The sequence below is a fragment of the Dermacentor silvarum genome, chromosome 10, assembly GCF_013339745.2.
Source record: "Dermacentor silvarum isolate Dsil-2018 chromosome 10, BIME_Dsil_1.4, whole genome shotgun sequence".
Lineage (NCBI taxonomy): Eukaryota > Metazoa > Arthropoda > Arachnida > Ixodida > Ixodidae > Dermacentor > Dermacentor silvarum.
In genome coordinates this window covers 60,384,184-60,401,855 of record NC_051163.1, presented here as the reverse complement: position 1 = coordinate 60,401,855, position 17,672 = coordinate 60,384,184, and the positions used below count along the sequence as shown (strand labels likewise).

The window sequence follows — 17,672 nt, the reverse complement described above, 5'->3', positions numbered from 1 at the left end:
GGAGTAATCAAAATAGATGGCCAGTGCACACAGCTCGCGTTCAAAGGCGTCCAGTATTGGTCCCTTTTGTGTCAAAAGAGCATGCTCTGTCGAAAGACCTTTCTGAAAATCAAACTCCGATGGGGTTATTATGTTGTGCTTGTTAAGAAATAAGTCATACGAATATGAAATAATTTTTCTAAACCTTTCAAAAATACTGGCAAGATGGATATAGGTCTGTAATGGGAAAGCACGTTCTTATCTCCACCTTTGTGTAGAACTACTACTTTAGCAACCTGTAAAGTTTTTGGAAAAACTCCGTGAGCGAGGATAGCACTAAAGACGTATTCCAGTACAGGGGCAATTATGTCAAAGACATATTTAATGGGACGGATTTGAAATCCATCAACGTCTCAGCAGTTACTGTTTGTTATGAATCTAAATAGACTAATTATTTCGTCTACAGGCGTCGGAACCAGGAAAGCACTTTCCTTCTGCCTGTGACCCAGGAATTGTCTGCACTTTGAATCACGCGCCCGATTTGTGAGGGGCACGAAATAATTATTATAAATATTTGCAAAGTACACGTCTGAAATTTTATTTCCGTCTATTCAAATCTCTGTTAATGTATTCGCCTAGTTTCCGTGGCGCCCAAGGAACCTATTCAGTCGCTTCCACGCTAGGTCTCATTTTTAAGTTACCTCGCAGTTAAAAATGTTGTTGAAATATTTTCTTTATTCGCTCCATAATAGGTTGTTGATCTTATTTGTTTTTAATTTAACATTTTTAATAGATGCCGCGCTCTTTGTAGTTATGAAGACTTTTAATAATTTTTTGCGTATCTCTTTCCTGCAGTTCTTCGTTATCCATGTTTTTTTTTATTGTGGTAAGGTTTTAGAGTTCTGTATAAAAAAAAACATTTCACATAAACAGATCTCAACATACAAAAGAAACAATCATTAGCTATTTCAGGATCTTCGATGCAATCAACCTGGAACCAATCAATTGTTGACAGTTGCGGATAAACTGTATTCATTATTATCCCTTACGACCATGTCAGTACTGTCTTTATTCGCAGTTGTGCACGCATTATGATTGGCGATCAGAAATTAGGGCAGGTGGTCATTGACACGTGCGCTTACTACACCTAGCTGACAATATACCTGAATCATCAAGGTTTGTCCCAAAGAGGTCAATCAAAGTAGATGAGTTATTAAACATTCTTGTGTGTACATTTGTTCCGTTTGAGAAGCCATTTATTTCAAGGGCATTTACTTCGAGGACTAAACGTCACCAACACGAGCATATTTTTTTTTATTTAGTGGCGAAACTGTATTATTTTGGCACAGGTGTGGCACCGTGCTTTCACTGAATGGCATTCAGCTTCAACGCACATCTTAAAGGCACGGCCAAATCACGCAGCTACTATACGCATCGCGTGGAAATGCTCGACCAATACTCTGGCACTAATATGTAGCTTAGGTTTTGGTTGCTTTTTGGTATTGTATCATTTGTTGCCTATAACTTTCTTTGTATTTGTGTTACTATTATGCTCCGCCCGCTTTGACTTCGAGACCGTTATAAAATGTCTTCAGGTCTGATCTCGACCCTGATAACCGCGTAAAACCATCAACTCCTTGTTTTCATGTATGTTAGCGGCTGGCCCACTGTGAAAGCTTTGCCTCAGAGCTTGAAAGTATGACTTAATATGTTAAGAATCTTGATAAGGGGCAAAACTATGCTTAGTGATATGGGTTCACCATGTTAATTCTTTTTCTAAAGACAAAATGACACGTTTCCTTTTTTATTCACTTCATTTCTCACCCACCTTCTTCTAGGGCTGCGTCGCTTCTTCCGCAGACTAGCATGTATGCGAACACGCAACAGCTAACCACACTTATGTTCAATACATATGTTGTTCTTTAATGCGACAGCATTATAATCACAATTACGCGAAAAGCCGTCGGCGTCGCCGAGCGATCATGCCAAGAATGGCCGACGGCGCACAGAGTAAAAACACGACAAAGTGCTCGGATGACGTCACATTCCTCAGGGAGATTCTAGTAAACAAAATAAATCAATGGCTTTGAAAAGCAGATTTGGCAAATCTTGGTCTGGGTGGGATTTGAACTCAGGCCTCCGAGGTTCTCGTTGACCAAAGGTGTGGCTAGTGCGTGCGTCATTGCACACGTGATGTGGCGCTAATGGTGCGGTCTAGTGCACACGCCATGAGTGTATAAAATGGGTGTGTAAAATAAAAAGCATTGATGTCCAATTCAACGCCGCTGAGTGGTCCCTCAAATTATGAACTCCTGTGGGCAAGCGATCGCGTTAAAAAGCTTGGCGCATTTTGATTTGGCCTTAACAAGGCCACAGAGTATATATATATATATATATATATATATATATATATCGTGCACCGTTACCGAGGTGTAGTTAGAACGCAGGCGAGAGCTTGCGCGTACGAGGAACACACGGAAAAGAATACATTTCATCAAAGAGACTAAACTAAAATGCTTTCGCATTCCCACGTGTACCGTCTTAAATGTCTCTGCCGATTTTTTTCTTTTGTAAGAAAGAAAAAAATGGGCAAGAGTAGGATTGAGCCCTGCATACGGCTCACATAGCTGGACAAGAATACGTGGCTGCACCTCTCAAGAGCGCATACAAAGCGACAGTGCATAGGACAATTGTGAAGAGGATAAGGTAGACGTCCCGCTTCTTTTCCATCCCGGGTTCCATTTTCTGCCTCAACAGACTTTTGACTATCGGGCCCCTATAGAAAGTATACTGCGTAGCGCACACACGTTAAGCGTACAATGTGAGATCTCTGGGGAGACCACAACGATTATATCGTAATTATCATCATCACTGCATCTGACACTGACACTTCTGCTTACACATTGCGAACAGTAATTCTTACACCTGTTTCCGGATTAGGAATATGCATTTTTTACCGTTCATTGCTATTTTCAAAAGCATGCAGTTGTAGAGGATGCCACATATTGCAGAAAAAACTGAGCGCGACGCTTTCCTTCAAGACGATTACCACATGAATAAATTCATTTAGCAAGATTTTTTCCGGCTTGTTCAGTCGCCATTCGGCAATATTCTCGTTAAAGGTTTTGTCATTCGCTCGATGTCTGCATGCTATTTCATTTACATAAAGATATAATAGCGCTAACGTTGATATGGAGTGAGAAGCTAGTATTCATAATAAATTTACTTTGAATATATTTTTTTTATTTGAAGCTAGAAGATTGAGGTAACGCAATCCAAGCGAAACGCGAATACAGGTGGCATATTTTCCAATCATAGTGGTTACAAAAAGCTTAAAGTTCTGTCCAGGAAAATAGCCAAAATGGCGGAGTGACTCATCAAGTATATGTAAGGTAGACTGCGCTGAGACGCTGCACAACACAAGAATTATTCATTAGAAAGCACCGGCAAAGCCTTCTGGTACGTAATAGGCTTTCAAGTCGCGATATGAAGAATGATTTTCCTAGCTGTTTCAGAACTTATACATGGCAATTGCGCCACGGATAGCAGACAAGAGGTATCTACCAGTGACAAAGAGAGAGATAGAAAACGTTTAGTAAAGATGAATAAAAGGCAACCCCCGTGGCATTCCCGGTGAAATGCCTTGATTAGGGTTATTTCTCGTCTTTCGCTTACTCTTTCTTCTTTCATTTCTTAACTCTTCACGACAACTATGGGTTTTCTACACGGACCCATCAATGGGCAAGGTGCGTCCTTTAGAAAATCCCATGCTTTCCTTTCTTCAGTCTTTAGCGTCATGGCTTCATTCTAGTTCATAACATTATAAACCTAATTTTACAGCGAAGGTGTTAGCCTATAGTTGGTCGGCATTTTTTGTGTCCGCTTCCGTTAGCAGAAAAGTGGGCCGCTCCCGGAGGTAGTGCAATGCCGTGCCGACCCGCGGCGGGGTTGAATAAGGCAGGCTTCAAGCACTCAGCAAAGTGAAGCTAAACGTGCACAAGTTCTTTGAAATCATGCATACAACATACAGAACAGCACTAGTTTCAATAAAAAAAAACAAGCACGAAACAAGCATCGCAACCCCCATATTTGATGACTAGCGAGCAAGAATTTCATAAGGGCATTCCCATGCACTGATTGCAGCTCTCGTAGACACTCCCGTTGAAGCACTGCTCTGGGTAGGCCACGACGAGTTAGAGTTCCCGAGGAACCACAGTGACCACAAAGCGATTGTCACTACCATTACTCTAAAGTAAAACTTTCTATACAACCATCAGCAGGTGGTGTGGCTTTGCAACAGCTCACTGGACATCCACCTTCAGAGGGCGGGGATGGCGAGTCAAGTTTTTTCGTTGAAAAACACAGTTCGGACCAATTTTTTTTTTCTTCGGGCCAAGCTGCTGAAATTAAGGGTCTTTGACGAGAAAAACAAGCTGATTAAAAAAAAGCTGGATATGTTAGCCGGGCTCATGGCCTGACATGCGAGTGCAGGTAGCAGATCCCAGAAAAATTCAAAGTGCTGGTGAGCTCCCCACGGGCTTAGAACGTTCTGCTGCTCCAAGGTCGTGTCTAGGTTCCACAGCGAATCTCGTGGCCCTTTGCAGTTTGAATTTCTGACTTTATAGTAAGCACAGAACTAACACAGAACAGGTTGAAAGATTCCGCGACTGTTACGTACAGAAGTCACGGACGAGTGCGTCCATCAAACTTGGCACCTAATGTAGTTTGTAAAGGCCACGTTCAGTATTCGGTGAACGCATGCTTCTTATTTTGCTTGCAATTAGCATTCCGCCCAAATCTATTCTACAATCCAGAAACTGTGGCTTGTATTGTAGAACAGGGACTATGTAGCTGCTTACTGTTCGACGTCCACAGATACAAATAGAATGGTTACATCGAAGTTCTTCACCACATACAAACAACATTCTGCAACGCGACAACATCTCGACCTAAAATGTTTTCACGTACACAAGTCGACCGCTCTCCTGGTTCAGCAGTTTTAGTAAGTCATAAGCCACTATCCCTTCGTAATCGGCAGCCAGAAATGATCAAAAGCACTTTTAAGTACGTCTACGTGGTCCAACCCTATCGAACACGTAAAATTTTAATTTGTCATAGTATCGTTCTGTCATATGCCGTTCTGCCATCTGCAGCGTCCTGTAGTTCCAAATTACTTTTAATATAAAAAATGTCTAAGAGCCTTTTTAGGGTGATAGAACGTTCTCTAAAATGTAACAAAAATAACAAAAAAGCAAAACACTTTTCGATAAGTTTTCTGTCGAAATTATGCAAGCAAGAAATAAATTTTAATGAAACGGCACACCCGAGATCAATTCCGCCTGCGGTTTCTCTCACCATTAGCGGGGAAAAATAATATTCTACAAAACGGAGCCCTGGCACAGCCTCTCCAAGCCAGTTCGTCTGCAGTCCCAACGAAGCTGTGGCCTCGCGTTTCATTCTACTCGTTGGCACTGTATCCCGAGTACAACCTAGTGCATAAAACTCACAATACCACCAAATACAACACTATACTGCCACATAGTAATTAAAGCTTAAAATCAAAAAATTGCAAAATTACAACCAACCAACTTTTCAGGAGCACACGTCCACCACTGCGCTTATGCTTTGGACACAGGGAGGTCCAGGACTGTCCTCCTTATTCGGCCAGTTTCTCGAGATCGGGCCTTTGGCCATCAACGGCGACGGAAATTTGTACAAGCGGCTCCAGACTATTCAAAAGCATGTTAGCGTCATCTACCTGGACGTTCCTGTTGGGGCTGGCTACAGCTTCACGAAAGACCCTTCGGGTTACGCACACAGCCTGGAGGATATCAGCGTGGCTGTCGCAGAATTTCTGGGCCAGTTCCTGATTCTCTTCCCTGAATACAAGGAGAGAGACTTCTACGTCGCCGGAGAGTCGTACGGAGGTAGGCATCTTTCTTGATTTGCTTTCACAAACTTGTATGTATAAATTTTCATAAACTACCGCCCTTCGCATTAGCGTTGTGCGCACACACATTAGAGTTCCTGCTGAGCAGCTGTGCGAGTTTAACACGTACATACACTGGTCGGAGCGTAACGGATAGCAAACCTAGAGCTAAATTTGTCTAGTCCTTGCATCACACGCCGACAAACGTCAATGGTCTGCCGTCGGTCTCATCTGGCGCACCACTGAGGTGCGACGCCTGTGCTGGCGTTCCTCGTTGCGCCAAAGTTGTGACACGTCTGGTGCTGTGACACCAAGGTTGAGACACACCAAGGTTGAGACACACCAAGGTTGAGACAAACCAAGGTTGAGACAAACCAAGGTTGAGACACACCAAGGTTGAGACACACCAAGGTTGAGACACACCAAGGTTGAGAAACACCAAGGTTGAGAAACACGCCAAAGTTGTCACACGTCAAAGTTGTGACACGCCAAAGTTGTGACACGCCAAAGTGGTGACACGCCAAAGTGGTGGCACGCCAAGGTATGGCTGTTCCTGCTGCGCCGTAGCAGTTGTCCAAGCGTGCTGCAGCGGACCTTGCCGCGCAGTGAGAGGAGCATCAACGCAACGCAAAAGCTTGCAATCGATTTGAATTATTCGCATTCCGGGAAAACTGCCAATTTTTTGGTGTGTAAAAAATTATTTGATTTTCTAGTGTAATAGCTCGCTTCAGCAACATCCTCTATAGAGTAGTCTAAAAGATCCTGTCAGTGAGTGCCCTAAGTTTCATATATGGCTATCGAGAGACGTTCTCTTTTAAGCATAAAATGCTTGCATAGCACCCGTTGTCGGCGTCCTTCAAGTGACCTTGACCCAAAAACCAGAGCCGTTATCTGGGTACTCAAACGAGAACATCCGGTCATCGCTGCGAGAACCAAACGAGATCATGCGGGCAACCAGTCAAACATTAAAATGCGGTCACTGGCCCCCAACCCTCTGTACAGGATTGCATTATACATACGCTAGTTACTGCCCAAACAAGTTACAACAAAACATTTGGACGACGCTTAAGCTTCGCCTTTAAGAGTGGAACGCGACAGCATTTAAAGATCCCTGACTGTTTGTCAGGCTTCCCGGCAACTGCAGTTTTCTTTTTTCTGCACCTTCGCTTCGGCGCGCCGCTGCCGAGGAGGCAAGCGCTATCTGGATGGCGTTTTTGCACGGACCACCGACTGGACCACGCCACTGTATGAATGGTAGAAATGCTTGAAAAGGGGTTGGTGTTCGAGTTTCCGCGTAACAGAATTATGTTTTCTCATACATTCAAATTACAATCCGACGCTATTAGCCTGCAGGCTGTGGTGAAGCCGTACTTAACAATTTTTCTCAGGCATTTTAGTTTGAGAAATTCAATTAGTTCACCAGCGCCTCTGCGCCACGCGGAGGGCCTGCATGGTCGGCGTGGTTCGGGACGATTTTCTTGGCCGGACAACGCTGCAGACTCCAACGCTGACACCGTATTTTCTGGGACACGGGACCCTTAACGCTATCGCCTTAATACTGCTGCCGAGTTCTTCCTAATGTCTGTTCACAATATCACTGAAGCTGTAACTTGTAGTACGCTGAAGGTTTATTTGTCATTTCCAATAGCGACTTTCAAAAGGCAGATACAGGGCACCATACACTTGATTTTCATCTTTTGACGCTGAGACAGGGTTGCCTCTTCTCTTTTCAACGCCAGCGGTCCGTGAGTTCCGCTGCTCGGGTTTTGCGTCGGCTCGAGAGATGGCGCCACGCGGCGTGACCAAGCCGCCAGCGTCCGGCGTGCCGCGGATGGCTGCTTCGCTGAGACGAGACTTGCAATGAGGTTCTGGTACAGGAAACTATGGCGTCCATATGGACCAGTGCACAGTATGAGAAATTACGGTGTGGTGTGGTGGGATATGTTGTGCCATTGCGAACATGCACTACACCCATTTTAAGATTGTGGCTAGTATCCTCTCCTATCAACCTGCTTTGCCGGTAGCCATTTCATGCTTACATCTACTCTCGACTACGGGAGAGCCAGCATTTTTATACGCTCTTTAGCTGGTTGAAATTTTTGACAGCTTATGGAATTACAGCAGCTGTTTGTATTCTATTCTATGGGCTGGCAAGCACAAATAAAGATGTGTGAAGCCGAGATAGCAATGAGCAGCCCGTTACCTTTAAAAAAATGTTAGAGAAATTTGTTACTTGATGCAAGTGTCCATAAACAGCCCCCTCCTGGTGTTTTTCACTGCGAATAATATCTACAGTAAGTTAAAACAGACAATATATTTTATACAAAATATTTTTTAAAGTTTTTGTTTACTAGCTAGTTTGATGCCAAAACGTACTGCCACATCTTTGTGCCACTTTTAGTTATTCTGTACAAATTTTGAATGTGTAACACTGCAGTTTTCGTTCATATTCTTCATTTTCCATAACAAGGCCACCATGACATAATGCCTTGGTATAACGAAGCTTCGCACTCTCTCTCCTCATGCAAAGTGTAATCCAGAGTGAAAATCTTATTTTTTCTGTGAGCTAGTTCGAGAGCATCAGCGGTGATTTGACGATCTTCATCCCATTCCTTTAACGCAGCTCTTTCTTTATTTATACCTTTCACAAGCAGTTGGCCTTTGTCGGCGCATATTCTGTTTACAAGACCAAATCCCCTTTTACCCCGGCAAAAGATTGCAAGACGCTGATAGCGCAGCCTCGTACCCATTTTCAGTTTGATTATATTATGAGATCTTTTCCTTGCACGTTATTTTTCCTGTGTCATGATATAATCGAAATTTACTGTCCAAGTGTTCTTTATTGTACGCATTCATTCTCAGCCTTCAGTGAATACAACGCACGAAATGATGTCATCTGCTCACACATATTTATTGGAGACAACTTGTGCTCTTCTTACCAGCCTCACGCATAAAACGACACAAAACGAACTTGTCAGCCTGAATTTGTAACGAAGGTACGAAAACTCTGCACAAGTCGTCGCGTAAACAAATTTTACTTTGAATTTCTTGTTCGTTTTCTTTTTTTTTTTTTCAGGAAGATACGCCGTTGGTATCGCATACCATCTGCTCACAAACAAGGTCAAGCCGGTACCTCTCAAGCTCCAAGGAACAATTGCTGGGGTCGGATTCCTGGGGCCAATCTTCGATATAGCCGACTCCAGCGAATTCCTGTACCGTGCTTCAATGCTCACTGAGGAAGGTCGCGACACTTTCGCTAAGCAGTTCCAGGCCATGAGGAGCCTCTTCGCATCTCGTAAAGTGAAAGAAGCTCTTTACCTCTTGCTCCAAACAATCTTCACCGACAACACAAACCCAACTTTATTTCAAAATCTCACGCTGTACAACAACCAAGCGAGCGCTCTGTATTCCGAGAAGCCTGCAAACATGATCCAGTACTCCCACTACGTCAACACGACGGATTTCAGGGAAGCCATACATGTTGGACTAGACGCCGAGTTCGAACCGTACAGTGAAATCTTCATGGCCAGCCTAGCACCGGACATCGTGACAGACATCAGCGGTCAGATAGAGCTGCTGCTTAACACCAGTCAAGTGCTGTTCTACACGGGCCAAGTTGACGCACTGTTTCCGTCGACCAACCTGAGAGCTTTCTTCCGTACACTGCACTGGACAGGAGCATCGCAGTACCGGAACTCGCCTCGCAGAGTGTGGAATCTGCAGGACGGTTCTAACAGCATAAGCGGCTACATTGTTCGAGTGCACAATTTCACCGAGGCGATTATACTTAAAGCGGGTCACTACGCTGCCGTAGACAAACCAGATGAAGCCTACTATCTGATGTCAAATTTCATTGATTCAAAGAGCACGTTAGCCTAACGCTTACGCGAAAGAAACACTTGCGTCAGACGATACGCATATTCAACGTTGAGTTTCATCAAATAATTTCATAGCATCGTCGCCCTTTCAAAACACTGAAAGGCACTGACCCGCTATCATTCTTTAGTCTGTTCTTTCAACAAGATACGTCACGTTCATGGCAAACATTTGTCAGACGCATTTGTTATCGGAGGGTTGCTGAGGGTGTCATCAGAAGAACCGCAAATACGGTACAATTCTATGCGTCAGAACAAAGATTAATAAAATATTTTCTTGTGTTCTTACCCGCCGCCATAGCTCAGTACTTATGGCTTTTGCGCTGCAGAGCTCAAGGTCGTGGGTTCGATCCTGGCGCGCTGGACGCATCTAATTTGGAAGGCATGCAAAAACGCTCCTGTAATGGTGCTTGTTAAAGAACCCGAGGTGGTCAAAATTATTCCGAAGCCCCCCACCACAGCGTGCCTCATAAGCAGATTGTGTTTTTGGCACGTAAAACCCCATAATTACATTTAAATTTAATCTCGTTGCGTTCCTTTCTTTTTTACCACATTCTTCCACCTTGCATATTCCAGCCACAAATTTGGGATCAAACTACGCGTGAAAACTGTCACTCACTTTGATAAAAAACAGGCCGGGATGTTCCTCCTCTTGAAGGTATATCAGGGAATATTTACTACCAACAAGGCAGAATGGTTGTGCTGTTGCGTCAAACTTTGACCTCGTACTGACACAGCAAATAGGGGAAAGAGGAAGAAAAGTACAGAGGGTAAGTAGAAAAGTGGCAATGACGTAGAAGAAGATGAAGCAATATACCTGCCGAAGGCACTACTGTCCCGCTAGTATAGTGTTCGTCTTCTATTCGCGAGTACAAGTAAATGCTCGCTACCTAGCGACCGCGCCGAGAAACAGCCGATCCAGGTTCAGGTTTGAAGCGAAGGAGGGTGTCGCTATCCCGGCAGGCGCTGAATGCCTCGTAGTGCTCAAGTCATCGTGATGCCGCCTCGCAGAAGCCCGAAAATTAAAAAAAAAAGACTAATGTCGAAAAACTTTTGTTGTGCTCCATTGTGCGTGTAATCGCGGTAGAAAGAAAGATAAGAATGTAGGAACAATGTGGGATTTCATCGTTCCTATAGCAAGAAGCCGACGACTAGTATCGGAGAGCCACTTGGATAAGAAACTTCCGCATTGGGAAAAAGGTTACTGATACTATACCGGTTTGGTCGAAACACTGCACTCGGAACGGCTTCTTTATTCCCGGCGAGTGGACCGTTGCTTTCTTTTGATTTATTTTAAATATCTTGCTGGCGTTTCAAATCACGGAGTGTACTTTGTCAAGGGCAGGCGCTTTGATAAATTATAGTGATGTAGGCTTAAGGTTCGTTTGGTTTTCTTCGTTTATAGTTTTCTGCCCCAGCATTGGTGTTACTAAAGCTTTAGGCCGCAGGAATATTCTCGCTAATGCACTTTTGTCTCCAGGCACGGTAGCTAGAATGATAACTACCTCGGGAGGTCTCAAGTTGAAAATGACAGATGTTATGCCGCGAGGATGACATGTCGTTTTCCTAGCATGCTCTAGTTTAGCGCTGCAAGCAGAAGACGCGGTGAGATGTCAGTTTATTTGCTTGCCAGAAATTTAGAAGCTACCTTGAACAGTGCTCGTTCCAGCTTTGGAGGGTTCCTCCTGCGTACAGCGCCGCTAGTTTGCTTTCCGACACTGTGCCCACAGCTAAATCCCATTACAACTGGTCCAATTCGTTTGCAATTCATGCATTCACCCTGATACAACTCACTTTTTCAACAGAAAACCGTCGCAAAATTTTGGAAACCTGTTGGAAGAAATTCAGCTCGGTGCGATTGGTTGTTAATCACTTTTCACATTTGGCCGGGTCTGAGAATTTCTGCGGGCAGCCGGCGTCTGCTGTGCTCCCAAGCCCGGGCCCAACCTCGAGCACTGCGTACTGCGAACACGAACAGGCGCCAGTCATGGGACGTGTACCTTATCACACGGATCAGCCAGCTATAAAAATAAGGCGCACCCCGATTCACAAACGGAACTCTCACTCGTTTTTATCCCAAGACACGTTGACCAGGTCAATTAAAAATTTTAGCCTCGTTTCGTAAGTGCACAATATACATTCAGCTTCTGAAAGCACGACAGAGGTTACTGCCTATATATTGGGGGATGCTATGTAATATACTGCAACACGAGGCACAGTGTGCTGTAGCCTATGAAGGCTGAAAAAGGCCGAGTGTCGTGCCTGCAGCAGTGGAGCAACGCTGCGAACAAGTGATTGCACCGTTTCGGAGGCCCGGTACCTACAAACACTTCCTTTCTTTAATCTCCGGTTCGCTTGAATGGCTCTTTGTCATTAAAAAATCTGATGCGGTTCGCTGGGCAGGCCGGACGTTTGTACGCACGGCGCAACTATTTTCGAGATTTCGTCCCTGAAATCGTTGAAACCGATTTAATTAAGGCGATTAGCAGCAAGAGCTCTTTTGGCTTCCTCGAAACACCTCGATACGACGCCATAACACGGAAACGTGAGCAACAGCACCAAGCGAAAGAGGCGACGCGAATCTGGATGCCGTAGACATCTTTGTTTATTTAGATAGTGTTGCGAGCCCAAGTAAACGTATTCTGGAGTTGCCAATGGGCAACTCCGTGCCCAGAGCTGCAAAATAGCCTTTAAAATCAATCAAGCACATTACGGCCATATATATATATATATATATATATATATATATATATATATACGAACGCGGTGATAAAGCTGGGTGCTTCTGATCAACGCCCACAGGATCAATTTCACGGCTACGAGGATGTCAGAAGTAACATTTACGCACTAAACAAATGTCTGCTGAAGTATCCAATGGATGACGCCAGGATACATATAGGGTCCTTTATTTCGAATTTGTGCTTTCTTAAATTTGATGAGTAAAAATATGGTGTCATTTTTACAGGTGGAAACCACAGAAGAATTGAGGGTTTTGTTGTCTAGCAGCCCAATGTCCAGGATTTTCCTGGGAACTCGGAAACAATAAACGTAGGCAATGGTCGGCTTTTAGACACAAGCGATTTTTATACAAGTGCAATAACTTACACAAATATATCATAAAATAGCTTCTCGGAAGTACATGTGACGAACACATGTTTACAAATCCTTGTTGTATGCAGTATTTACCCTAAAAAATGCATAATCGAAAACAAGAAATGCAGACGTGCTTGGCATTGTCGTCATTACTTTGTCATCTCATTAGAGTGGGGAAAATGCAGGAATGGTGCACACAGGCATACGTCGCAAAATATGCGGTACATTTCTTTACCCTGGAAGCTCATGTTGAAGTGCATAATCATTTGCATTTTGAGAATTCTTGTGTCCATTCCTAGGCCTGTCAAGCCTTCCGTCCTTGTCTGTTATCCTGTTTCACTGCTTCGTGTCCACACGCTCTCAAAATAAAATGAACGGAATTTCAACTAGGCTAATCTGCCAAGCCTTCTTCGAACGTTCCATAGTTGAGTAGAGGCACTCTCATCTCCGGACTGCAGTTCGCAATGTAGAGCAACGTCAGCGCTACGTAAGTTTACTAATTATCATAGCAGTTTCCATACACGTGACGTGTGCAAAATGCAATGCGGTGTGATATTGTCGCATTCATGTAAACGCGGCTACTAAAAGGGCAAATGAGCTTTCGTTCACTGAAGGCCGCCAGGCGCCGAATAAACCGCATAAGTACGTCGGTTCATGCTTGAAATTTAAGCGAAAAGAAATCATATATTGTCACGTGGTAGTGACGCTCAAGAAAACAGTAGCAATACTAACTCTTTATTGAGCGAACCTGTGCCCAGAAAAGCAGGCTACACTCAAAGCACAACGATAGCGGCGAACACAGTCGACGATCGTCGAAAATCTGATCTGCCGGTCCAGCGCGTCGTCGGCATTGATACGTGAGTCATCGAAGGTTCCAGAGTAATCGCTGGTGCCCGCGTGTCTTCCAGAAAGTACTAGACAATTCGCGTCACGCATAAAATCAGATCACACAAGCTTCGGTGACAAAAGACAACGGATAGAGCCATCGATAAGGAATAAACTTTATTTGTGCAACGGTTATGGCTGTTGGTGCCCGGGGCAAGGCTACATTCCAGTAAGCTCCGATCGTGCAGGCGGGTCTTGCGCTGAGCGATAACTTTAGGTTGTTAGTGTGTAAAATGGCAGTCCCCGAGAAAAGGATAAATAAGTACACGTGTCAATATCATACTTCTGCTTGATTAATAATGCTATTTTAATTTATTCTGACCACTTGCTCAGGCAAGAATGGCAGTATTCGTTGGTTTTGTAGCACCAGCATTCTTACCCATTACGAAAGGGCGGAAGTACTGGGCAAAATCGGGTTTAACCTGACTTTTATAGAACCTGCTTGAGGTGCACAAATAGGGAATTATCGGGTTTCACCCGCCTACGAACAACTCTATATACATAAGAGGTGGCAAAGGAGACAACTTGGCGAGTTAAGGTTTTTTTTTTTTTTTAAATGCAGCGCAAAGGGACGTAGTGAAAAGATGAGAAGGCACAGGTGAGAAGCGCTAACAAGAGACCTCTTTGTTGATCAGTTCCTAGTCAGCGCCTGCTCTGCGTGCTTCTATTATGTGATCTCTATCATATTTTGCACTGCGAGCAAGGAAATTGTACATAGGATAAACTGGTATTAACGCTTTGTATGTATGTATGTATGTATGTATGTATGTATGTATGTATGTATGTATGTAGTATGTATGTATGTATTATGTATGTATGTATGTATGTATGCATGTATGTATGTATTGTATGTAGTATGTATGTATGTATGTATGTGTGTGGGGTGATTAAGTTAGGCAAATTTGCAGCCGCAAGTTGGAATCAGCTAGCGCAAGACAGATCTAATTGGAGATCGCAGTGAGAGGGCCTTCGTCCTGCAGGAGACATAAATATAGGCTGATGATGATGATGTGTGTATGTATCTATCTATCGGTCTATGAATGTATATGTGCATGTATCTACGGATGTATGTGCGTGCGTGTGCGTGTGTGTGTGTGTGCGTGCGTGCGTGCGTGCTGAGTGCACGTGTGTTCGTCTGCGTGCGCATGTGTGCCTCTGCTTGCTCATGTGCATGTGCGCGGCACGGTAACACTCGAGGTCACAGAAACGGCCAAAAGCATACAAACCACGAAGTGTGGGGGAAGAGTCAAAGAAAGCCATCCCTTTAAAACAACGTATCAATAGTGAGCCCAGTAAAGATCTGCCTTTTCTGTCAATTGTTATACTAGAATGATATTGGAATTTGTGGCAGAAATGCTACCGACATGTACAGCGCCGCAAAATGGCAATGCAACGATATAGTCACAATCGATGATGCGTGATACTGTCGACATCTGATATATAGCTATAAACCAGGTGCTTTCTGTTAGGTCTTGCTAATCCGACATTCACGAGCGTTTAAAGCGAAGCTTTCTTGGGATTTTTCGCGAGCCTGCTTTCACCATATTCATTTGCCATAAGGGCAAGAGCTGCGAAGCCGCTGTGAAGTGTGAAAGTTACTCCGGCAACCATGAAACGACGTAAAGCGACTGCCCGAAGAATAAAAATGGAATCGGCTTATTTCTGGAAAATGATTCTAAACCATTCCACGCACGCGGAAGCTTAACAGCTCTCCCCCACCGTAGTCGCCATACACTACACAGACACCAACAGGCTCGTAGCACGTCTAATTGAGATGGGTTCCTTCCAGACCAGCCTCCTCTTCTACCGCGTGTCGTTTTGTCCATCGGGCAAAAAAAGCTATGCCTAATTAGACCCCTTCCCTTACCATGAGACCGCGAGGCTGTCATTCGTCATAACAGAGTGCTCTACTATTGTACCATCACCACTTCACGGTTGCGATTTTTTTTTCCAATGGATCCTGTAATCATTGATTTTTCAGGCGTCGCCAAGTTAATTCGCGGATTGAAATTGTCATTTAACTGTGGTATTGATAACATCAACTGAAATATTCCCAGAAATACCGAAGCGTATTCCGCTATCTTTCTGTCGCGCCTTTTCACACAATCTCTACAGTGCTGTGAAATTCCAGACGAATGGAAAGTGGGAACGATGGTTCCTGGTGTTAAATCCGGTAACCCCTAGTAACCTCTCAATTACAGACCTATTTCTTTAGCGAGAATTCCCTATAAGCTTCTGGAAGACGTCATCTATTCTCATCTTGTGCTATTTTTGGAATACAACTTTTATTAAGGAATCTTAGCACAGCTTTCGTACGTATTATTTCTACGATACTCAACTTTTATCGTTTACGAATTACCTAGCATCAGTTTTAGAAAAAGACTCAGTTATTGACTGCGTTTTTCTTGACTTTGTCAATGTGTTTGATACGATAAACCACTAATTACTTCTTTACAAAATGAGCATTCGAAATATTGACCCTAATATGTTAAAATAGACTGAGTGCTTTTTGCCTAATCGCGCACAGTACGTAACCACCAACGAGTGTGACTCGAATTCTTGCGAAGTAACATCACGGCTTTTCCTAATATATATAAACGACGTTCCTGTCACAGTTACCTTTAATATAAGATGATTTGCTGACGACTGTGTTGTTTACCATGAAATAACTAACAAATCTGACCACTCTGTCCTCCAGTCTGACTTGGACCATATTTCTAACTGGAGTAGCAAATGGTTTATGACTTTCAATACTAATAATGCAAGAGCATGACATTCTCTCGCCGTTCTAATCCCTCTGAATTCCTTGCTTATGAAATCGATGGCACATTATTAGAGCACGTAACCTCCTATCTTGGTGTGCACCTAACGGATGACATCTCATGGCATACTCACGTTAATTATGTCATTAACAATGCTAACCGTGCACTAGGATACATGTGCCACAATTTTGCTGAAGCACCGAGCCATTTAAAATTACTACTATATCAAACGCTAATTAAACCTAAACTCGGGTATGCGTCTGCTATCTGGAATCCAGGCTTACGTAACCTTGCAGACGCAGTATAATCTGTTCAGAATCGCTCCGCTCACTTTATCGTATCAAACTACTCCTGTAGTGTCAGTGTTTTGCGAATGAAATCTAATCTTGTCCTTCCGAACTTGCTCTTAAGAAATATTTCACGCCTTTGTCTCTTTCATAATTTTTTTTCTTCAGTCATTGAAACGCTAACTTTTATCAAAACCATCGTATTTGTAAGCCCGTACTGATCAATAGTATAAGGTCGCCATTCCTTTTTGCCACACTAACCTGTTTCATGATTCATTTATACCGAAGGCTAGCTCAGCATGGAACCACCTTCCCAGTGTCATCGCCAGGATTGAAGATGTACAGTCATTCAAGGCCGCAGTTGACCACTTCACAGAATAACCTGTGCAGCTATTTGTTGATTCAATAATTTTCGTATTTCACATGTGCAATGATGTTGCTAACGGCATTGTCATTCAAGGCCTTTGCTATTGACCTGTTAGAATAACCTGCTCTGTTAATTATTGTTGTTTTTAATCTCTTTCCACATATCGCAATGTTGTTTACATTTTTGCGATTGTATAAACAGAATTTACCCACCCGCTATGAAATGCCACTTGGGCCCTGAGGGTATTGCAATAAATAAATAAATACGTCTACTGTAGAGGTGTTGAAGCCTCTCCATGAAACTTCAGTAACAGCGTAAGCTACGTTATGACTACACACGCAATGAGGAGATATTTTGCAAGAAACGCAAACCCGTGCAGAAAGAAGGCTACTATTTGTCCATATATACTGCAGTCATATCTATTTCCAAGAGCCTAAATTAAATTATGGGGTTTTACGTGCCAAGACCACGATCTGATTATGAGGCACGCTATAG

At 43.5% G+C, this 17,672-nt stretch overlaps 2 protein-coding genes across 3 annotated transcripts in view; both read left to right on the top strand.

Annotated features, from left to right (window-relative positions):
- Positions 1-10,068, top strand: part of LOC119465761 (probable serine carboxypeptidase CPVL) — a 104,401-nt gene extending 94,333 nt beyond the window's left edge. Inside the window, exons 7-8 of the mRNA XM_037726227.2 lie at positions 5,576-5,906; positions 8,985-10,068. Coding sequence (XP_037582155.2) covers positions 5,576-5,906; positions 8,985-9,787 — 1,134 coding nt within the window. The 3' untranslated portion in view covers positions 9,788-10,068. The remainder of the gene's footprint in view (positions 1-5,575; positions 5,907-8,984) is intronic.
- LOC119431574 (probable serine carboxypeptidase CPVL) overlaps positions 1-17,672 on the top strand; it is a 73,143-nt gene that overhangs the window by 46,563 nt on the left and 8,908 nt on the right. The gene's annotated exons all lie outside the window — the stretch shown is intronic.